This window comes from Sorex araneus, chromosome 1 (genome assembly GCF_027595985.1).
Source record: "Sorex araneus isolate mSorAra2 chromosome 1, mSorAra2.pri, whole genome shotgun sequence".
In the NCBI taxonomy this organism is placed as follows: domain Eukaryota; kingdom Metazoa; phylum Chordata; class Mammalia; order Eulipotyphla; family Soricidae; genus Sorex; species Sorex araneus.
Window position 1 is genome coordinate 438,127,325 of NC_073302.1, and position 21,083 is coordinate 438,148,407.

Here is a 21,083-nt window from a genome sequence, read left to right on the forward strand (position 1 = left end):
AAACTCGCCACACACTCGCACTTGGTTCTGGTTACCCAGTAGTATTTATTCCTCGTGTGCAATTAAACAAGAGACCAAAACCACAGAACGCGTGCATGGGGCAGGGCGCGGGCGAGGGACGGATATAAAAACACAGATGTGCAGACGTCACCAGAAACCTCAAGTCCCCAGCTCTGAAGTCTGGGGCAGAGGGCGACCTGCCAGCTCGGATCCTTTTCCCGTCACCCCCTGGTCTCAGCCCCCGGAGAGCCTCTCGGGAGCGTGGGAACTCCGTGCACAGTCCCCTGAAGGGTGTGACTCGGGCTGAAAGCAGCTGACGCAACAAACCTACACTAACTGTCTGACAGTTAAATTCCTGTTACAAAAAAAAAAAAAAACTAACTTTAAGATTTATTTTTTTTTGTAACTTTTTTTTAAACAGAGAAAAACAACGCACTCCTTATGGGGAAGGGGGCGTGGGGGAAGGGGGGAAGGGGAGGGGAGGGGTGGAGGAGACAGGCCCTGGGTCAGGGGGGGGTCACGACAGCACCTGGAGTTTTCGAGGCCTGCCTAGGAGGGGGACACGGGCACTGCCACACCAGCACGGGGAGGCGACGGGCGGGCTCGGTGAGCCCGGAGCACGCGCCACGCCGAGCTGCTATAGATCCAAGTCATAAAAATCTTCCAGCTCGTCATGAAATAAGTCCCACTCGTCTTCCGAGTCTGTCAGGTCGTCGTCCCCGCCTGCAGCCAAAAGCATAAGCAACATCTCGCCCAGCTCAAAGGTGACAACCTCCTCTTCGTCGTGGTCAAAGGGGCTGCTGCTCTCTCTTTCCTCAATGAGCTCCCAGAAGTGGGTCCTCCGTTGGGCCTGTAAAAAACAAGGCCATGACAGGGATGGCGGAGGCGGGCGGCACGGCGGGGCCTGCTCTCTAGCTCGCCTGCTCGCCCCGGCCCGCGGCTCCTTCCCCTGCCCCAACAGCGGGGGGCCGCTTTCCCCTCCTCAGAAGAAACAGGAGAGTTACCCGGTATCTGCTGGATGTTCCCACTTTCTGTCTCTGTGGCTCCTCTCTACGGCCATCGGGGTACGCATGCTTGTAAAAACAGTTCCCTCCAAACGGACAGCTCCCGCGGCCTTCATCAAAATACCTGCACGCCTTGTTGCTGGAAAGGAAAATATCGCAACCCTTATTCACAGTGGACTTCAGGGCTCTCACTTGACTATCATCCGGGGCGGTTGGATTCGAAATGGGCAGGGGCAGACACGACACGTCCTGCTTACGTCACAGCCCTCCCCGGCCCTGTGCTCTTCCACGCGTGCTAGGCAGAGACAAGAGGCCAACGGCAACCAGTGTTCGGTACGACGTGTGAGGCACAGACCGTGTTCAGCCACGCTCGCCGGCCCAGGGCACCGGTGCCACACCCCCGAGGCAGGTCAATCAATGCCCCCCCCACGGGGCCGTGGCGCCCAGCAGCCCCCAGGCAGGGAGCCCCAGGCCGGTGTTAGCGCGAGGTACAAGATCCTCGCGGGCGATGAACAGGGGGGTGACCAAATCAAGCATCCTGGGGAGTGCGAGGAGGGGTAGGACGGAGGTAGGAGTGTGAACGCAGCACTGTTCTGTTCCAAGAGCGCCCGGGCCCGGCGGGGCGCCGAGCTAGGAAAGGCGGCAGTGCTCATACCTCATCGCCTCCTTGTATTTCTGAATGAGTTTCTGCTTCTCTTCTTTCTCCTCCACCCAGTACTCACTTGGAATGACAAAGTTAGATGTGATCCGGCATTCGGGGCAGGACCTGGGAAACAATAACAGGCTGCAGTGCAAATTCCCGCTCCCGGCCCGCTCGGCAAGGGCGCCCGGCGCCAGCGGCAGCGGCACAGCCGTAGCCGGAAGGGGCTCCTTCCGCACTGCCACACAACTGACCACTGCTTCGGAGGCAAGACAAACGCCTGGGGAAGTTCAACTCAAGGAAGGACTAGCCAGTTCATTTAAAAAGTTAAAAAAAAAAAAGGTAAACTGAAAAGTCATCAAAAACAAAAACAAAAAACCAACAACAAAAGAAGACATTTCACACAGACTCCTTTTTCTTTCGTTTAAATAAATTTATTTCTTGTAACTTTGCTCTGTTTAGATTATGTACTTTTTGTTCAGTTATGAGAACAATCTTTCAAGGATGGTGGATTATCGGCTAGCTTAATGAATGAAATAGGAAAGTGGAAAATGTCCAACGTCAGGAAACATACAGTCAGAGCTAGGTACCGGTTTTCACTGAGCCTAAACCGGCTAATCCATTCAACACAATCTCCTCAGAAAAAAGCACAAAGATGCTAGCTGATACAGAGGGTTTCCTCATTCAAATCAAAGCAGATACACCAACTAACCTAGAAGCTAGCGGAAATACAAAGAAATCCCCTTTAGGATACCCAGATTCAAGAGAAAATGCATGCACTTAAATGCGGTCCATCTGGTTGAGAGTTGGCACAAGATACTATATTCTTCCCCAAAATAGAAAGCACAAACGAAGGTTGGGGAGGAGTCTCACTTTATGATCTTGCTCTCAAACTGCTTCGCACTCCTCCACTTGCGAATGCACTTGAGACAGTAGGTGTGGTTGCAGTTGGAGAGAATCCCGAAGCGGCGCTCGCTGGGGTTGGCTTTCTCATAGACCACCTCCATGCAGATGCCACACACCATGTCCTTACTGCGCTGGACCGCAAACGAGAGCTCCATGTCTTTCTCATGGGCCTCGATGCAAGACTAGAAGAAGCGGAGAGATAAGAACTGCAATGAAGGCACCGGACAGTTAGACTTAACCCAACAGTTCACGGCTCCGGGCAGAGCCCCCGTCTGCTGTCTGCTGAGCTAACACCCACCGGGGCGCGGAGGGCGTCTGAGGGCGGGGCAAGTGCGTGGTGCCACACCGGGCTCCGGTTGTGGAGACAACTACGACCCGAGCAAGGAAGCCCTCCCCTGCCTGGGACCTATGTCCAAGAAGGCTTGGCGATGTGACTGGGCCGCAGCACTCACTCCTTTACCGAGTGCTGGGGCCACCCCCGTAGGTGCTCAGGGCTCCAGCAGGGCCGGCCCCCCTGTGCGTCCAGTCCCTCTGGCCAGCACTCACTTCTTCAACGTCCAGCCAACCCGTTTTTCTGGTGACGTGAGTGGTACGACCACTCTCACAATCCGACTGGTCGTAAATGAGCACTCCTGTCCCAGGAGCCCCCTGCTCCCCGAACTGGCCCCCTGATTTGTTCACTGGAAATGCTTTCAGTGTGTGTGACCTTCTTGTGCCTGGCAGTTCACTGGGAATGTGTTCAGCTTCTCTGGGCCATGGAACGTACCAGCATTTCATGTGTTTGACGCTGAGTAATGCTCCACTGTACCAATACGTCATTCGTCTACCCACTGGCCTGGAGACTGCCATTAAGCACTTCAGGGGCCCACGAGCAAATGCACACGGGAAGGAGGGAGCCGTTCAGAATCCCACACCCTCATGTCAGCGTTACTTCCTTCTTACATGAAACTCCAAAGATGCAGGCACCACTACCCTGACACACAAGATGAAAACCACATAGAGACCTAACCCTTCAACCCGCACAGCCAAATATGCAGGAGGGAGGATTTCAATGCTCGCGCAGGCACTCACACCTGACCCAGCCTTCATCTACTTAAAGAGACTAATAATAAATGGTAACGGAGAACAAAACCAAGACTTGTACCTCTTCAACTAAAACAAAATGCCACAAATGGTCTTAAGACCAACCTGAAGGGCCCGGAGAGTCCAGGAGTCAGGCGCCTGCCTTCCAAGCGCTAGGCTACTCCCCAGCACCCCACGTGGCCCCAAGCACACTCATGTGAGCACACGGCCAGGAGGCGCCCAGGCACTGCGGGTCCAGGCCCTGGCTTGAGAGCAAGAGGCTCTCTCTCTCACACACAACACAGCACAGCATATACATTTGCCCTCCCTCCACTCAGAAAGCAAAGCCCAGAAACAAAAGTCCAGCCAGAAATCCGCACTGAACAGCATCTGTCATCTGACCCAGTAACCACTGCACAATAAATGGGATCACGCCCACGAGAAGCTGACCCACACACAGCGCTGCTCAGTACAGCAGAGAGACCCAACAATCCGAATGTCCATCAACTAATGAGTGGAAGCAAAACGCGGTCGCCATTCAACCAGCGGGCTCCAAGGACCAAGCGCTGCCGTTAATTCACGCACTGTACGTGCCACCTACATGGACTTTGAGAACAACCCAGTCACCACAGGCCCCCGTCTGGGGTCCCACTCAGTCTAGGCTAAGCAGATCCAGGGAAGAGACCAGGCGTCGCCGGCATGGAGAGGCAGAGCTCCGAGAAAGGCACTGACCAACCAGGGGTTTCTTCTGGGGGCGGTGCAAACCGGGAGGCTCCCGAGTGGCGGTGGCTGGACTGCATATACGCTGACCACCAGGGAGGCTCAGCTCACAAGACTCAATTCACGGGATGTGACACAGAAAATACACCTGGCCCCAGCACGAGTCCTGAAATCATCTTTATTTTGGTGGGGTTTTTTGTTTTGTTTTGTTTTTTGCGGGGGCAGACACAGGCTCAGCGCCCAGGGGTGTCTCCCAGCCATACTTGTCCCCAGCAGGCAGGACACGTCAATGTCCGGTCATACCACATCACCCCAGGGTGCTAGGGGCCGAGGCGGTCAGGGTGGCCACCTGAAAGCATTTCTTGGTCAAGAAATCCAGGAAGGAAGGAAGACGCCCCTAGCTTCCTGACAACACTTCACACAGGAACGTGTGTTCTCTGAAATGGGCCAGTCACGGGGTCAGCGAGGGGAGAGACGGCCTCGTCCCAGGCCGCGCCCGAGCCCCCACTTACTTTGATGTGCTGGGACCTCTGGGCAGCGTCCATCGGGTGCAGGACCTGCAGCCCGCACATGTCGCACGCGTCCCCGTGGAGGTACACACAGTTCTCGCCGTAGCGGCACTCGCCCACGGCAGCGTACGGACAGAGCTGCTTCTTCGTCTCCACGGCTGAGGGCTCCTTCTCGGCTTCCTCCTTGGTCGCTGAGCCCTGCACGGGCGCCTCCGTGCAGGAGGGGGCGGCTGAAACGTGGGAGAGGGGGAGAAAGGCCCCAAATGGTAAGGCAGGAGAACCGAGACGCCCGTCCTGAAGAGTAACAGCGATTTCAATCAACACCCAACAGTCAACTTTCCTAATACAGAACTAACTCCGCCAACTTTCTAACGCTGGGTCTGTTTTGACAAACATCCTGAATTCACGGCCATGCGGACTCAAAAGTTTCTTCCATCCCATCTGCACATCTCACGGAACCCAGGGTCAAGGATTCAGACTAGGCGACGTGGTGCCAGACGGAGGCAGGAAGGGGAGTGACAGTTAGGGATGGGGCTGGCTTCCCAACCTGTCTGTTCTTCAAAATACTCACTCCGGCCGCAGTAGGGCTGCCCGGGAACGAACTCGATGGCATTCACCCAGTCCTCGGAACCAGCGCCCACGGCCGGAAAGGTCGAGTTTCCCGCCTCCGCTTCCCCCGTGTTCATCTCGGCGCCTGGTGCCGCGACGGGAGAGAGGCTGGAAGCAGCAGCGAGGGCCGTTTTCCCAGGGAGATCTGCAGCCGCCGCCTCGTCCTGTTTCAGGGGCTTGCTGTGTTCATATCTTAGGGAATAAAAAGGCCTTTCACTCCACCTGGAAGCCTCCAACGGGCCAGACACCTGTCTCAGTCCCATGGCACCCTCCAAAGACAGCATCGGAACCCACGGGGAAGGGGCTGGGACACCCCCCCCCTCCCTCTCAGCCAGCCGCTCCCTTCCCGATACCAGCACTGCTGGCAAGACTACAGATGGGTTTGGGGGGGGGGGGCAACAAACAACTGTCAGACACTCAGACTCCACCAGCTATGCTGTCACGACTAGTCCAGCTTGGTGACTGTAGTTCCAAGTCCCCCTGGCATCACTGTCCCAATAAAACTTTAAAGAAGCTCAGGCAAAGTCATCAGGAGTCCGGTTTCCACACCCTGACCTCACCCGCTGATGGGAGTGGGGAGCATTTATTTACCAACATATTTTTAAATGATCTCTACAGTGAACAGGCAGAAGCCGTATTTACAAAATAAACACTTCCTCCTCTGTTAATTCACTTGATTACTTCCTCCCCAAGTTCTTGCTTTTTACACTTCCCTTTCCCTTTCATCTGCAAAATTATCATTAGACCACATCTCCAGCTATAGAAACACAACTTCCTTCAAAAGCTATTTCCAAGACTCTTAGCATTGACGTGAATTCACTCAGAAGCAAATGATGATCTAGCAAAAGGGAACCCGCTGTAATACGATAGGTATGTTTAAGAGAAAACCGCAGGCTGTCCAGGGGCCGGGGCCATAGTCTAGTGTGTAGGGCACTTGCCTTGCCAGCAGCCAGCTCAGGTTCGATCCCCAGCATCCCAGATATGATCTCCCTGCCTGCTAGAAATGACCCCTGAGCACAGAAATCAGGAGCATGTCCTGGGCACATATGACCCAAAATGACAAAAAAAAAAAAAAAAAAAGCCAACCCAAACCCTGAAGACTATCCTTCCGTTTGAGACACATTTACAAAGTTGCTTAGCCATTCTGTATCAACTCAAATATGCTAATTTGCTCTGCCCTGCAAAACAAAAACAATGTGAGTGCTGTTACTAGTGGCACTGTTACTAGTGCCAACACCCAGTAGTTTTATTGTGAAGCAGAAGGATGCGAAGTGCTATGAGGAGCAAGAGACGCACTTCACCTGCCCACCCGGGCCTCGCCCCTCCGAAAGCTGTGAAGCACTCCAACGCTTTAAGATGCCCGGTGACAGAAAGACCGAAATAAGCCTGGTTCTAGGCCGCTGTAAGGCTGCTCTGAACAGCAAGCAAGTGCTCGCCACATGAAGCGCCACACAAATTTGAACCCGGGTCGGGGCCGTGAAGGACTGGGGGAACTGGCCTTCCGGCGGGAGCCTTGGTCAGAGCGCCCAGCACCGCCGAGGCCCACGACTTAGACGAAACAAACCTCCCGAGCCAGAGTTTGGCTCAGGTGGTGGAATCACATTCCGCCTGTGCCAGACACGTGGCCACACGCACCTTCAGCACTGCACCCCTGCTCGGGTGGCGCCCGCAGTTAACACCAGGAGGAAGCAACAAATGCGCAAAGGTATCGAGGCGGGAGTGTGGCCGTGGGGACAGCAGGGGGAGAGGAGGTGCAGCAAGGGGCCGGGAAGCGGCCGGTCTGGAGGGGAGGAGGGTCACGTGTCAGCCCTATCGGTAACAGCCGGAAACCAGTGCCGGAGGGGCAGGCAATGGCACTGTGTCTGTGTGCCTGCAAGTAACTGCGTGTCATGAGGCCTCACTGAAAAAATGTTAATCAAAGGGGGAAAAAAACCTCCCTGGGCAGGAGCAGCAACACAGCTGGTCAAGTACCGCCATGCACGGGGCGGAGGGTGGGCCGGGGGTCCAGCCCAGCCCAGGCCTCCCCTGAGCTGACACTGGCCCCAAACCCTAGCCATCCTGGAAAAACTTTTTTTTTTCTTTTTGGATCACACTGGCGATACACAGCGGTTACTCCTGGCTCTGCACTCAGGAATGGCTCCTGGTGGTGCTCAGGGGACCGGATGGGATGCTGGGAATCGAACCTGAGTAGGCCACGTGCAAATGCCCTGCCACTATTCCATCACTCCAGCTCTAACAGTTCCCTCTTCAGCTGGCCTGTGAAAAGCTTTAAAGTCACTGCCTCGGGCAGCCCGCGTCCCCTCGGGCAGGGTAAGAGTACAGGCCTCGGGAAGCAGGGAGAGGGCCTGCTGCAATCAGCCCGCAGTGCTCTCCCGAGGACAAGCCACCACACGGGAGTAGAGGTGAGCAGGTTTCCATCTAATCCGATTCCTGAAGTTCATTCCTCCCGCGTGCCCCAGCGGAGGCGCTTCTGAAACAGGACTCAGGCGAGAGAGGAAGTGAGCCCTGCTGTGCCCTGGGGGAGGATGCTAGGGATGCAGCCATTTGCCTGGCGGGTCCTTCGCTAGTCTCTTGTGCCTCCCCCAACATTTTTTAGTATTTTGGCCACATGTGGCAATGCTCCAGGATAGTCCCAGCTTGGGAGAACACATGTGGTGCAGCCATTTCTCCCACCGCCTCTGGGGGGCACTTTTGGATTCACTATGACCCATCAAAGCTGATTTTAAAAGACATCTTAGGGGCTGGAGTGATTAGCACAGCCGGTAGGACATTTGCCTTACAGGCGGCCGACCCAGGTTCGAACCCCAGCATCCCATATGGTCCCCTGAGCACCGCCAGGAGTAATTCCTGAGTGTAGAACCAGGAGTAACCCCTGTGCATCGCCGGGTGTGACCCAAAAAAGCAAAAATAAATAAATAAGTAGATAAATAGAGATAAATAAATAAATAAATAAATAAATGACATCTTATAGCCTAGTTCTCCCTCTCGGAGAACCTGGCAATAGTTTCCTGCCGGCATGGGAGAGCCTGGCAAACTCCCCATGGCACATTCATATGCCAAAACCAGCAACAGTGATGGGTCTCACTCCCCTGACCCTGAAAGACCCTCCGACGTGGCACAGTTGGGAAGGACGAGTAAAGAGGCTTCTAAAATCTCAGGGCTGGGACGAATGAGATTTCGCTCAAGAAAAATCAATGATCACGGACGGGGCCCAGCTCCCGAACACAAGGTGGCCTAGCAAACCCACTCTCTCCTATTACCAAACTGCAGGGGCCAAGGCGGGGAGTCCGCATGCTCTGCACGCAGGAACCCTGCTCTGAGCCCAGGACCACCCAGTCCACCTTCTGCTGTGTGACTCCCCCACGCACCGCAGGGCTGGGTGACCGCACAGCAGGGGGTGCACTTGCCTTGCCATCCGCACAGGTTCAATTCCTGGCACCCCATGGTCTCCTGAGCACCGCCAGTAGTCTAGTTCAGAGTGAGCAGTAACCCCTGACCCTCGCTGAGTGTGCCCACTCATCCCCGCACCCACACCCCACACAACAATACAAAACGCTAAATGTGGAGGGGGAAGGACACAGTAAAGCAGCCAAGGTGCTTGCCCTGACCAGGTCTCAAACCCTGGCACCTCCCGGGGCACAAGCAGTGATCCCCGAGCGCCCTGGGTGTGTCCTCCACCCAAACAATAAATAAAAATAAGGCTGCAGAGCCGGTCTGGGGCGGGCGGGGCAAGGCTGAGCCCCAGCACCCGAGGGAGTGGCCGTGGGTGTGGATGTGGGTGTGGGGCAAACAACCAGGAAACCAGCCAACCCCCACCGCCGTGCTGACTTGACTGCCTGATGCCCAGAGCTGGCTGTTCTAAACTGCCCGGTCCAGCCAAGTGCAGGACGCCTAAACTCAGGTCAGGGCTGCCCCGAGCTCCCAGCACACTCACCCGACACCCATCCGCAACAGTCCTGAGCCCCTGCGCTGACAGTGTCCCCCCTCCTCTGCAGGCTGGGTGTGAGCCCTACTCTAAACGGGAGGGGCTGGAGGGCGGACGGCTCCGCCAGGGCGGACACAGCCTCTAAGCCAAGCACTGCATGCAAAGCCTGGGGCAAGCACCAGGTGTGAGCCCAAAACAAAACCAGAAACTGAGTGCAGAGATGATGGAGCCACCCCACTATGCCACTCTGGCCCCCAAGTAGGGCAGTTTTTAGGGCGATTTAAAGCCAACCCCTCCGGTTCTGAGGGGAGACTATAATTTCCCGAGGCATTCCCTCCCCCCCCCCCCGTGGGTCTTGACTCATAATTACATTTTGGAGCTAAGTTCATGAAGGCTTCGAGTAGCAGCTCTCACTACTCAGAAATACCCTTCTGAACCCATCTTCTCTCTGCGACTCTTACTGCTAGAACCAGAGTAGAGGGCCGGCACCGGCGCCTCCCCAGCCCCTGGGCCTTGAGGAAAATGCAGGGCAGTGGCAAAAAATAACTGAAAACTTAGGACCAGTTGGTTAGAGAGCAGAGTACAGGCGGCAGGCAGGCCCGGGTTCAATTCCTCACACTCCACACGCCCCACCCCCTACAATGCCAGGTACGGTCCTAAAACCAAAAAATAAAAATCTGAACTCTAGGGCTGGAGCAATAGTCGAATAGAAAGGGTGTTTGCCTTGCACGAGACCGACCCAGGTTTGATCCCCGGCATCCCATATGGTCCCCCGAGCACTGCCAGGAGCTAATTCCTGAGTGCAAAACCAGGAGGAACCCCTGAGCACCAATGGGTGTGGCCCATAAAGGAAAAAAAATTAGGACCCTAAAACAGCACGAGGACAAGTACTCGCCTTGCAGCCAACCCGGGATCGATCCCCAGTGCTCTTGTGGGTCAAGCCAGGCAGGGTCTAAGCCCCAAAGAATAATAATTGGTTTTCAGAAGTCTAAGAGTAAACCCAAGTCTCACATGTGTCTCCACCATTCACTGATAAAAGCAGCCAGTTTGGGGGGCTGGAGCGATAGAACAGCGGGGAGGGCATTTGCCTTGCACTCGGCTGACCCAGGTTCAATTCCCAGCATCCCATAGGGTCCCCTGAGCACCGCCAGGAGTAACCCCTGTGCATTGCTGGGTGTGACCCAAAAAGAGAAAAAAAAAAGAAAAGAAAGAAAAAGCAGCCAGTTTGGGTTCGAAAGCCTTTTTTCTGTCACTCCAGCCGCTCCAGCCCCTCGAAAGCTTTTTAAAAAAGAGAAGAGCGGAATAACAATGGTGAAACCGCACGGTAGGAAGGAGCCGCGCCACAATGCCCGGGGACATAATGCACCAGGCGAGCACTCTGCATGGAGAACCCCAGGTTCTTTTGCCAATACCACAGGTTCTCCTCTGGACCCAAAACCAAACAAAAAAACAAACAAAGCAACAGTGCCTGGGACATAGTTCAAGTGAAAGCAGTTAAGTCTAGGATTTTTGAGTGTAACTCCCACCCCCGTGATCTCCCCCCTACATTCATGCCCAACACAGCCAGGTGTGGCACTTCTGGAGAGAAAAACCAAGGGCGTGGGGGCTAGAGCAATCATTAGTGCAGTGGGTAGGGCAGCTGCCTTGCGCGGCTGGCCCAGGTTTGATCCTCAGCATCCCATGTGGTCAAGGGGTGGGGGGCCGCAGGCATGAACCCTGAGCACAGAACCGGGGTCAGTCTTGAGTGTGGCTCAAAAGTGAATAAAAAGCAAGTAGCACAGTGCACTGATAGTGTCAAGGGCTCCTTCCCAAAGCAGCAGGACTCCAGAAAGCTACTGTAATTAGGCATTTTACTCCTTTCCCCCCAGCCCCTCCCACCCAACCTTCCCGGGAAACCGAACTGCTGAGTGAGGGGCTCTTACCTGCAGCGGTCTCCGTAAATACAGTATCCTCGCTGGAAATACTTGCACACTACACCGTACGGGCTGTCGGAGAGGTCGTGGGAATAGCGACAGTTCTCTCCTTCCTTACAAACCCCATGCATGAAATACCTGCGGGACGAAGAGTCACAGGGACGGTTAGAAAGCAAAGGCTAGGGCCGAAGGCTTCACGGCGACTACGTGCTAGCGGGAAAAGACCGGCGCCGTCTTCTAGAAGCAGCAGAAAAGCTACAGAGATCTACTCGAACCTGCGAGACGAACACGAGCCGCAGACCTAAGGAGCAAAGAGGCGCTTCTGAGCAGGCACGCGAGGCTTAAAGGGGACAGGGGAGCCGGTCCGGCCTCTCCCAAAGGAAGAGATTTAAACGGTCCAATCAGAGGGGCTCTGGTCACTCAAGGTAATCTGCATGATAAGACCCTGGGCCTCGCCCTAAGGCTAGGTGGCCAGAGGCCTTGGAAAATCTTTTCTTTTACTCGAAATCCTGGTCCCACCCTCTTTTGTACCAGACAAAAATTTCCATTCAGTGCTATAGGGAACCGTTCAACAAAACCAATCAGACCTCTAAACCAATGCTGGGGAACTGAGGAGGGGACCCGCTTCCGGGGTGCTCAGGAGCTGCTCTGGGCCCTGTTCTTGGGGGCTCTCGTGGAGTCTGGCACTGAACCGAGCTGTGCCGTCTGCACAAAGCACGCACTCGGCCCGCAGAGTTCTCCTCAACACTGAGTTTCTGTTTGATACCAGAAGAGCAGGATTCTCTTAAGACCACAGCCTTTGCTTCGGTTTAAATGGAAACTGCAGTGGACGCAGGTCCAGCGAGGCCAGGCGCGCTCGGACCAGGCTCTCAGTTTACAGTCCGAGGGAGGCAGCGGCTGCTTTCCACAGTCCCCCCGACCACCCCTATCCGCAAGAAAAATCACACAGACCGGTGGGACTGCTGACCCACAAAGAGCGCGCTTCACCAAGAAAACATTTCTGCTCTTTAAAAGCCGCAGGTGAAAATACAAGCAAAAGAGCCGCAACAGCAGACCAAGGGAAAACCTTTAAGAAAATGGGGGAAACCCTTCCTTAGCCCTCCCGAGCAGCCTGCGCTCCCTACTTGGTGCCCCACCTGCAGTGTCGGCTTTAGGGAAGCAACATCAAGGGCCCCCAGACACGGATCCTTTGGAGCTGGAAACAATGAGGACCCAGAGTGAGGAAGAATCTTTGCCCTGCCTCCAAGGGGCGCGCAGGCTAGCCCAGGAAGAGCGGCAGGAAGGGAGCCATCTCGGAGGAGGCGAATTCCCAGGGGGCCCATTGTTTCTGCAGGGTCCAGACAACGTTTGTTTACCCCACATCCCCCACATCGCTCTCCACTTCCGGAGACCAGTTTCAGGCGCCTGTCCTTTGGGTCCAAGCCCTCTCCCCTTTATTGAGCCGTGCTCTGCCGGAGTAAATAAAGCCCAGCTGTCTGTCGGGAGGCCCAAGTCTCTGTGGGGTTCCCGCAGGCAGACAGTAAATTTAGCATTTGCCTCTGCTCATCTGCTCCTCGTTTTGATTATCAGATCAGCCGAAGCACCCAAAATCAATAAAACTCTTCCCTGGCCTGGCCAAGAGCGAGCAGGGCACTGCTCTGAATGCGGCTGGCCCAGGCCTGATCCCCAGCACCCCTTACTGCCCCACCACCCTGGGCCTGCCAGGAGTGATCCCCTGGCAGAGAGCAATGCAGGGGGAGGCAGTGGGGGGTGGCCCCAAAACAAAAAACAAGATGCCTCTCTCCCCTCCACCAAAACCCAATGTCAGAGGATGACTCGGCAGATTCCAAATAGCCTTTGCACTAGGCGGAATCACCTGGGAATCTGCTAGAAATGAAAAGTGGCACCTTGCCTTAGACCTACTAAATCCTAACAATGGATGCAGGAGAAGACAGCTGGCAGTTTCCTGAGGTGCCTTGTGGGCTCCGAGGTGACACAGGGCCTGAGAGCAGGGGGCAGCGGGCCTGCCCTGGAGCTACGGGGCTCCTTCCGGCCTGCGGCGTCACGCAGGCTTCACTTGCTAACGGTCCTGAGAGGCCTCCCCACAGAGCTGGTGGACCAGCAGGCCAAGCCATGTGGCACTACACAGGGGAACGGCCTGGGGTGCACGCTCTGCCCGGGTTCCGGCACTGCATGGTCCCCCAGCCCCTCAGGAAGTGCCAGGCCCGCGCTGGGTGCTGCCCAGGGGCACCAGGGGGTTGCCATCCCTTTCAAAGAACTTAACTTCTAGGCTCTAACAGTTCCAAGGATCAAGACCCTCAAGGCTGCCTCCACCAGGAAACATAGAAACATTGTAGCGACACACACTAGACCCCAAGTTCAACCGCGGTAAGCAGTAGCTGCATCTAACCGGGACGCAGTTGTGCGCTCCTCTCTGCTCGGAGTGCGGGAACCACAGAACTCGGGCTCAGCTAAACCAGCACTCCTGACTACATAAGCCAAGAGTGATGCCTCGGAAACCAGACAAGTCAGTGATGAATTACACTGTCATCAGCACCGAGGAGAGGTACAGTCACGCTCCAGAGTAACCACAGTCCACCCTGGAGACTCCTCCAGCCAGCACCGCCATCGCCAGTGGCCAGGAGCTGCACTCCCAGTCTTTTTTGTTTGTTTGTTTTTAAATTTTTATTAGTGAATCACCGTGAGGTACAGTTACAAACTTATGAACTTTCATGTTTGCATTTCGCTTACATCCCCCACCAGTGCCCATTCACTCCCATTCTTGCTCTGCCTTTCCCAGTGGCGATTCTAGGCAAGGGGACCAGGCGGTACTGAAGGGGGTTGGCACACTCAGGGCTCAGACCTTAGCCCAGGAACTATCCCTAGGCCCTTTACTCCTGTGCAATAGACAGCGCGCCATCCTTTCAGTATCTTGCCAAGGGGGATGGGACAACTCTGGGGAGCTGGGGGGAGGGGGCGTGAGTTTCAGTCCAGGGCTTTCAAATGAAAACAAAGCATGGGCACCTCTATTTCTTTGGGGCCCAGCGGAAATGCACAGGCTGGCCCAGGCTTGTTTTTTGGGTCACATCTGGAAATGCACAGGGGTCACTCCTGGCTCTGCACTCAGGAATCACCCCTGGCAGTGCTCAGGGGACCCTATGGGGATGCTGGGAATTGAACCCGGATTGGCCGTGTGCAAGACATATGCCCTCCCCACTGTGCTCTAGTCCCCCAGGCTGGTCAAATTTTAATAGTAACTTCGTCAACCATCTACTGGCGAGAGGGAGTAAGCGGCATCTGACTCTCAGCCGCACACTGGCGCCTGGAGCCGGCCTCTAAGGATGGCCAACGGTGGCGCTCTGCTCCGGGATATCTCCCCATCACCAGCTGATCCCCGGCCTTTCACCGGCCCCCTCCCTAGCGTTCTGTAACGCCCACCCCCAGTACCCTGGCCCCAAAGTGCACGCCATGGGTGCTGGGAGACTCCCCCTTAGGAGCCATCTCTCCGGCCCACAATGAGCTCTTCCCGAAGCCAGGACACCTGCCAAGAGCGAGGCGCGGCGGGCCTGGCGCTCTGACACTGTCCTTTTGAAGCGCCTTTTGGCCGAGCGCAGGGCTTGTTCCACTCGCGATCCCTTCTGGCCAAGCAACGCCACACGGGAGAGCACCTCCAGAAATAACCTCGGATGAATTAAGTTTTAAAGTTTGAAGTGTGGGTTGTCGAACTTCCAGAAACCTCACCGCTGCCCAAACTTCTGCAACCCTCGCCCTGAGTTACGCACCTCCACTGGGATTGTGAGCCCCAGTGTGTGAGCTGGGGCCCCTGGAGGATGTCAGCATCTGACCAAGCGGGAAGAGAACATGGGCACTCTCGGGGAGGGGGCGGGGGCAGCTATCCCGGGAACAGGCTCAGTGGCCCAGGGAAGGACTGGAAACAACAGTTTCGGAGGCTGGTGAGACAGTCCAGTGGGCAAGGCACTTTGCCTTGCACCTGGATTCAACCTTGACACCTTCTAAGGTTGTTCCCCAGACACCCCAGGGCTCCCTTACGCTGCCCCTGCGGCCTCTGAGCTCAGTCCCGAGCCCAACTGCATTTTCTGACAGCACCGAAGAAGTCAACATGCACATACCAGTAGGGAAGGCAATCCAGAGGCAAGAGACCCACAGATCACGCCCCGAGGAAAGCTCGGCTGGAGTAGTTTAGTCAGAAGGCAAAAACGAAAACCAACAAAAAACCCTTTCCCAACACTATTAAATATAAGCAGGAGCTCGGAAGCCCGCTCATACATTGGGCACAAACAGACCAGCCGGCAGTGAACACGCTCCTGAGGTGCAGCTCGAGCACGGGGAAGGAGTCCAGCAGAAACAAGCCTGCCCAACACTGAAGCAGCAACAGAAGCCCTAGAATCCAAACTTTATTCGGCGCTGCAAGGACTGAGCATCGCTGTCTGCGCTTGCTTGCTATGCATGGTCTGGGTTTCTCCGTGTTGTCTTGTGTCTCAAAAGCAGAAGAGCAAGGGTTACCCACGCTTATGACAAATATCTCCCCCGAACAAAACCACACCCAGAAGATGCTCTGATTCCGAGGGTCCGGGCAGAGGGGCTTGTCTTCAGGGAAAGTGGTCAGATCACTCCGGAAGTTCCTTCCACCTTGAAGGACTCAGTAACTCCAAGCAGACACTTCACCATAAAGACAAACAGAACTGTCTGCTCTGCTGCTGCTCCTCACGGAAACCTCGGCGTGACAGTTAAGATCTGGGACAGAAGGTCAGTCCCAGGAGTAGTTTGTCAGGACACAACAGAACCAAACAAACCCCAGAAAATAGCGAGCAGCCAAAAAGCAGGGACTCAGAGAAAGCCTGGCGGTCCCTGCGCTCAGGGCATGAGGACAAAAAGAACGATTCGGCACTTAATCTGTGAGACGTTTCTTTCTGTTTTATTTTAGTTTTCATTTGGGGGAGGGGGCTTGGGGCCACAGCCCGTGACACTCCGATGCCTTTCCTGGCTTGGTGCTTAGGTGTCACCCCTGCTGGTGTTCAGAGGCCCATATTGGGTGTGGGGGCCACGGGCCTTAACTCCCTGTATACTATCTCCCTGGCCCCAAGACATTCCTTATTTTATATTTATATATATATATATATTTTTTGCTTTTTGGGTGACTCCTGGCATTGCACAGGGGTTACTCCTGGCTCATGCACTCAGGAATTACTCCTAGCGGTGCTCGGGGGACATATGGGATGCTGGGAATCGAACCTGGGTCGGCTGCATGCAAGGCAAATGCCCTACCCGCTGTGCTATCGCTCCAGCCCCTATAGTTAATGTTTGATGACTGCAACCTTTCTGGACTAGATAGTAAATTTCTGTCCCCTGGAGTTAGTAAAAAATGTAATCCTCATTTAATAGAAACTGCTTTAGTACATGCCACAGCATAAAACTTGTGGCAAACTGCTTCTTCTTCCCTGGGTGAGATGACCTTTGCACTGCCGTCTAAGTGGCAACACTTTCCCCGGCCCTCACAACACACTGTGCAGGGGACAACAGGATACAGCAGGAGGACATGTGACTCAAACACAGTACTGTGTGACCCCACCGTGTCGCTAGCGTTGCAGGGAACCCCCCCCACACACACACACCGTAAAAGGGAAAAAAAAAAAAACCACGACCATATATATTGCAAATAATACATTTTACGGTGGATAACACAGTACTTAGATAAAGAATTCTTGGAAGAATTCCCATTCCTTTTAAAGCAACACAAATGACACTTTAAAACATTAAAATGAAAAAGCCCCTGGGTTCTTTTATGCTTTTGGGTCAAACCTGGTGATGCTCAGGGGTACTCCTGGCTCTGCATTCAGGAATAGAGCCTGGCTCAGGGACCATCTGGGATGCCTGGGATCCAACCAAGCTGGCCACATGCAAGTCAAGGGCCTTCCCCATGGCTCTCTCTCTCTCCCGTCCCCGATGCCCAGGGATCAGGTGCAGGAACTGCCAGAATAGTCATTTGCCACTCCTACCATGGAAACAAAGATTCACAAATTGCAACTTTTCTTTAAGTAGTAACTGTTTCCCCTGATCCACTGAAACCAGAACCCAGAGCATTTGTTAGACACAAAATAACAACCTGGGGGGTAGTTGGCAACACAATGTAGTTCCTGGGGGAAGGTTCGCTTGGGTTTTTTCTTAAAATTGGAGAAGCAAAACATAATGCAAGAGAATTTCAGGAGAAATATTTCGGAGATAGTAACCAACAAGTAAATGTGAATGACTAAGCAATAAGAAATACGTCAGTCATCCAAACAAGTCCTCTCTTCTAAGAGGATTATAGCCTACTTGAAGAAAACAGCCTTATCAAATTCCTAGATAGGAGGGGAAATTGGCAGAAACACAGAACTCCCCACTACGGTCAGTTCCCTTCCAAGGAGGCCCAGGGACCAAACAAACACACTGAGAATATTTATTGGCGACAGAACATTTGAGCATCGCCCTCTCCTAGGACGCACTAAGGCGGTAGTCACAGACCCCAGTTTGTTTACTTGAACCGAATGGGGCTGCACCAGAAAGACATACACAGAGGCGACTAAGTCCTTTGTCTTGGTTAATTTATGAGTGGTGTTTATTTATTTATTTTTAGAGATGAAAAGCAGAGGGATCTTAAAAGCACATATGTGAGGTAGTTTTAGGTATGGGGATTATCAAGTCACTCCTCTTATTTACTAATAACACTAGCATATATCAAGGACTGAGTGAAAGGTCCCAGCTATGAAACCTTGGTCTAGAAAACATCATATTTCGTATTCCTCTAGTCCAAGATTTTTTTTTTAATCAACTTGGTACCTAAAACAATTTCAAATAAAGCCCAACGCACATCAACTTACATTTGCTTTTGGATAACCATTTCAAGCAAATGTTCTCCAGATACACATACACGAAACATACATTATATGTGTGTCTATTTCACTAGCACATCTATGCCTAAATCTGTTACGTCATGATTTTTCAAAGTATCAGATTGCTCTGCTAGGTGTATTTCTTTTTTTTTGTTTTGTTTTGGGGCCACCACTGTGATGCTCAGGGGTTACTCCCGGCTCTGCGCTCAGGAATCACTCCTGGCAGTGCTCAGGGGACCATCCATACACCGCGTCGGGGTATTGTACCCTGGCCTGAGTTGGCACCGTGCGAGGCAAACACCCTCGCCGCTGGACTATCACCCAGACTCCTAGGATTGTTTCTTAAATACACAAACCTACTGGTTCCCTGGGCCAGAATCCCCAATGGTCCTGAAGCAATCGAGGCCGAGTAATTCGAACTCAAGGCAGGCAAAGGGGCACGGGCAGTCTAGCAACCTGCTCCGAAGGCTGATGCCAGTGAGGAACTACATAAAAGGGGAGATTGGAAGAGGAGCAGAAGGGAAGGTGAGGCCCGGCGAAGGAAGCGCCCATCCTCTGCAGAGGCCCCGGCCGGTCCCCACTGCCAGGCCCGGTCCCGCCACTGCGGAGAGCCAGTGTGCGCGCAGAAACGTCAGGCGGGGGCTGCGGGCTGCAGGGCACGGGGCTGGCAGGTCGCGGCTCTGCGCCGCACGCCTTCAAAGAAACCCTCTTTACCAGGCAGGTTACTTCCGGCGTAGGCCGGCCGGCTGGCACTGAAGGGCAAACCGTCTAGAAAGTTCTGGAATACAAAGGTTTGCACCGGCTCTCATTTGCCCAGCTCCAACCGCAGCACTGCAGCAGCGCGGAGCGGAGCAGACGCAGAGACCCGGACCCGGGGCTCCGGGATGGGCAAAACTCCCCCTTGCGCGGCCCTCCACCCCATTCTCTGCAGCCCCGGAGCCCTTCTGGGGTCCCCATCCTAGGTCCCCATCCTAGCGCTGGAAACAAGCCCCACCGCGGCCGCGGGGCTGTTTTTACGCATTTGCGCATTGCCGACAGGGGGAGGGAGGATGGGGGGAGACCGGCTTCGGTTGACATTCCCCCCCACGACCCCCTTCAACGGACAGAAAAGCAAAGCTTCTAGTCGCTACTCATTCTAAAGAAATAATAGTAATAATAATAATACCCAAGCCCCCCAAGTACAGTGCCCAATCCAGCGCCTCCCCCCGCCCGTGCAGGCAGGCTCGATTTTTGTCATTTTTAAGCCCGCATACGCAGGTGCCTCTAACCGTCATCCACCAGCCATTCATTCCCCACCCCCACCCCCGTTTTCCCATACGCCAGACACCCGCCTCCAACCCCGACCCCAACCCCAACCCCGACCCCAACGTCCTCCTCCGCGCCCCAAGGTGGCTGCGCGCATTTCCCGGGAGCCCCCTGGGGGCGCGGGAGGGGCCCCGGCAGGCGGGCGAAAAACCCGGGGGGGGGAGGGCGCAGCACAAGGACCGACCCCCAACACCCCCCACCCCCACCCCGGCGCTTGGTTCCAAGACAAAGCTCGGTACCGGCCACCCCATACAAAGACGCAAGGACAACAAAACAGGCAGCGGCACAAAAGCCACGGCGGGGTGGGGGCGGGGGCCGCGCGGGGACGTTACCAACGGATGACAGCGCGGCCGGGAGCCGGGGGCTCGCCAGCCCGGGGGCGCCGCGGGGGGATCGGGCGACAATACGACGGGGACGAGGAGGACGAGGCGGAGGAGGAGGACGAGGAGGAGGAGGAGGAGGAGGAGTCGCCCGACCTCGTCCTCGGCGCGGGGCCGGCGGCGGGGGCCGAGAGCGCGGCGGGCGGTGGCGGCGCGCGGCCGGCGGGGGTTGGCGCGGCGCGGCCGGCGGGGACCCCCTGCCCCTCGGGGCGCCGCGGCCCCCTGCGCGCTCCTGCTCCGCCGCCGCCGCCGCCGCGGCCCGCCGCTCACCTGCAGGTGACCTGTTTGGTCCAGCCGCCGCCGCTGCCGTCGCTGCCGCCCCCCCCGGCCCCCGCGCCCGCGGACGGGGCGGCGACGGCGGGGAGAGGGGTGGGGGAGGCCGCCGCTCCTGCTCCCGATGGTGTGGCTGTTGTTCCGGGAGCTGCAGCCTCCGCCATTACTGTTTATCCCACACAGCAATGGCACCGGAACTTCCGGGATCACATAGTTCCGGTCCGGCGGCGGGGAGGCGAGCGGCCGGCGAGAGGCGCGGCGCGGCGAGGGGAGGGGAAGGACGCGGCGGCGGCGCCCGCCCGCCCGCCGGCTGCCCGCGAGCCCCGCGGCGCCGCTCCGAGCGCGGCCGCCCCGCGCCCGCCGGCACCACCGCGGCCCACGGCCCGCCCCCCGCGGCCCCTGATTGGTGGGCGAGGGGGCTCGGGCACGGAGGGGGCGGGACCCGTCGGCGAGGCCCCGCCCCTCTCTCCGCCTCCGCCTCCTCCCGCCCCCCCGCGGGCCCCGCCTCTAAAGGGCAGTCAAAGTCCGAGCCCGAGAGCGCCTCCGGGAGTCTGGGCCGGGCGGACTTGGGACCTGACTCTCAGTGCGCCACTTTGCCCTTTATGGGCCCTACCGATGACTGAATGGGCTCAAGATCATTGATCATAGATCATTGCACGTCAACCACGTGCAAGGCCCCATTCTTGCAATTTTTAAAAATATTTTTATTATTGGGGCCGGAGCAATAGCACAGCGGGTAGGGCGTTTGCCTTGCACGCGGCCGACCCAGGTTCGATCCCCGGCATCCCATATGGTCCCCCGAGCACCGCCAGGAGTAATTCCTGAGTGCAAAGCCAGGAGTAACCCCTGAGCATCGCTGGGTGTGACCCACAAAGTGATGCTCAGGGATTATTTCCAGCAGCCAGCCAGACCCCCCACCCCACCGCAGTCTCCTCGGAAGGGTGGGAAAGGAAGCTGGGATGCTCCCC

The 21,083-nt window shown here is 55.8% G+C and overlaps 1 protein-coding gene across 2 annotated transcripts; it reads right to left on the bottom strand.

The window, feature by feature from the left end:
* Positions 1–20: 20 nt before the first annotated feature.
* MKRN1 (makorin ring finger protein 1) lies at positions 21–20,454 on the bottom strand. 2 transcript variants are annotated; one of them, XM_055139018.1, is made up of 8 exons: positions 20,113–20,454; positions 11,298–11,426; positions 5,413–5,642; positions 4,845–5,071; positions 2,518–2,732; positions 1,660–1,770; positions 1,005–1,143; positions 21–850 (listed from the first exon to the last, which is right to left on the bottom strand). In XM_055139018.1, exons 1-8 carry the CDS (start codon positions 20,277–20,279, stop codon positions 638–640), a joined length of 1,431 nt encoding a protein of 476 aa, XP_054994993.1. In that variant the 5' UTR covers positions 20,280–20,454; the 3' UTR covers positions 21–637. The 2 variants fall into 2 exon arrangements, with proteins under 2 accessions (XP_054994993.1, XP_054994997.1); XM_055139022.1 differs by lacking the exon at positions 20,113–20,454 and adding an exon at positions 19,795–19,908.
* Between the last annotated feature and the right edge of the window lie 629 nt (positions 20,455–21,083).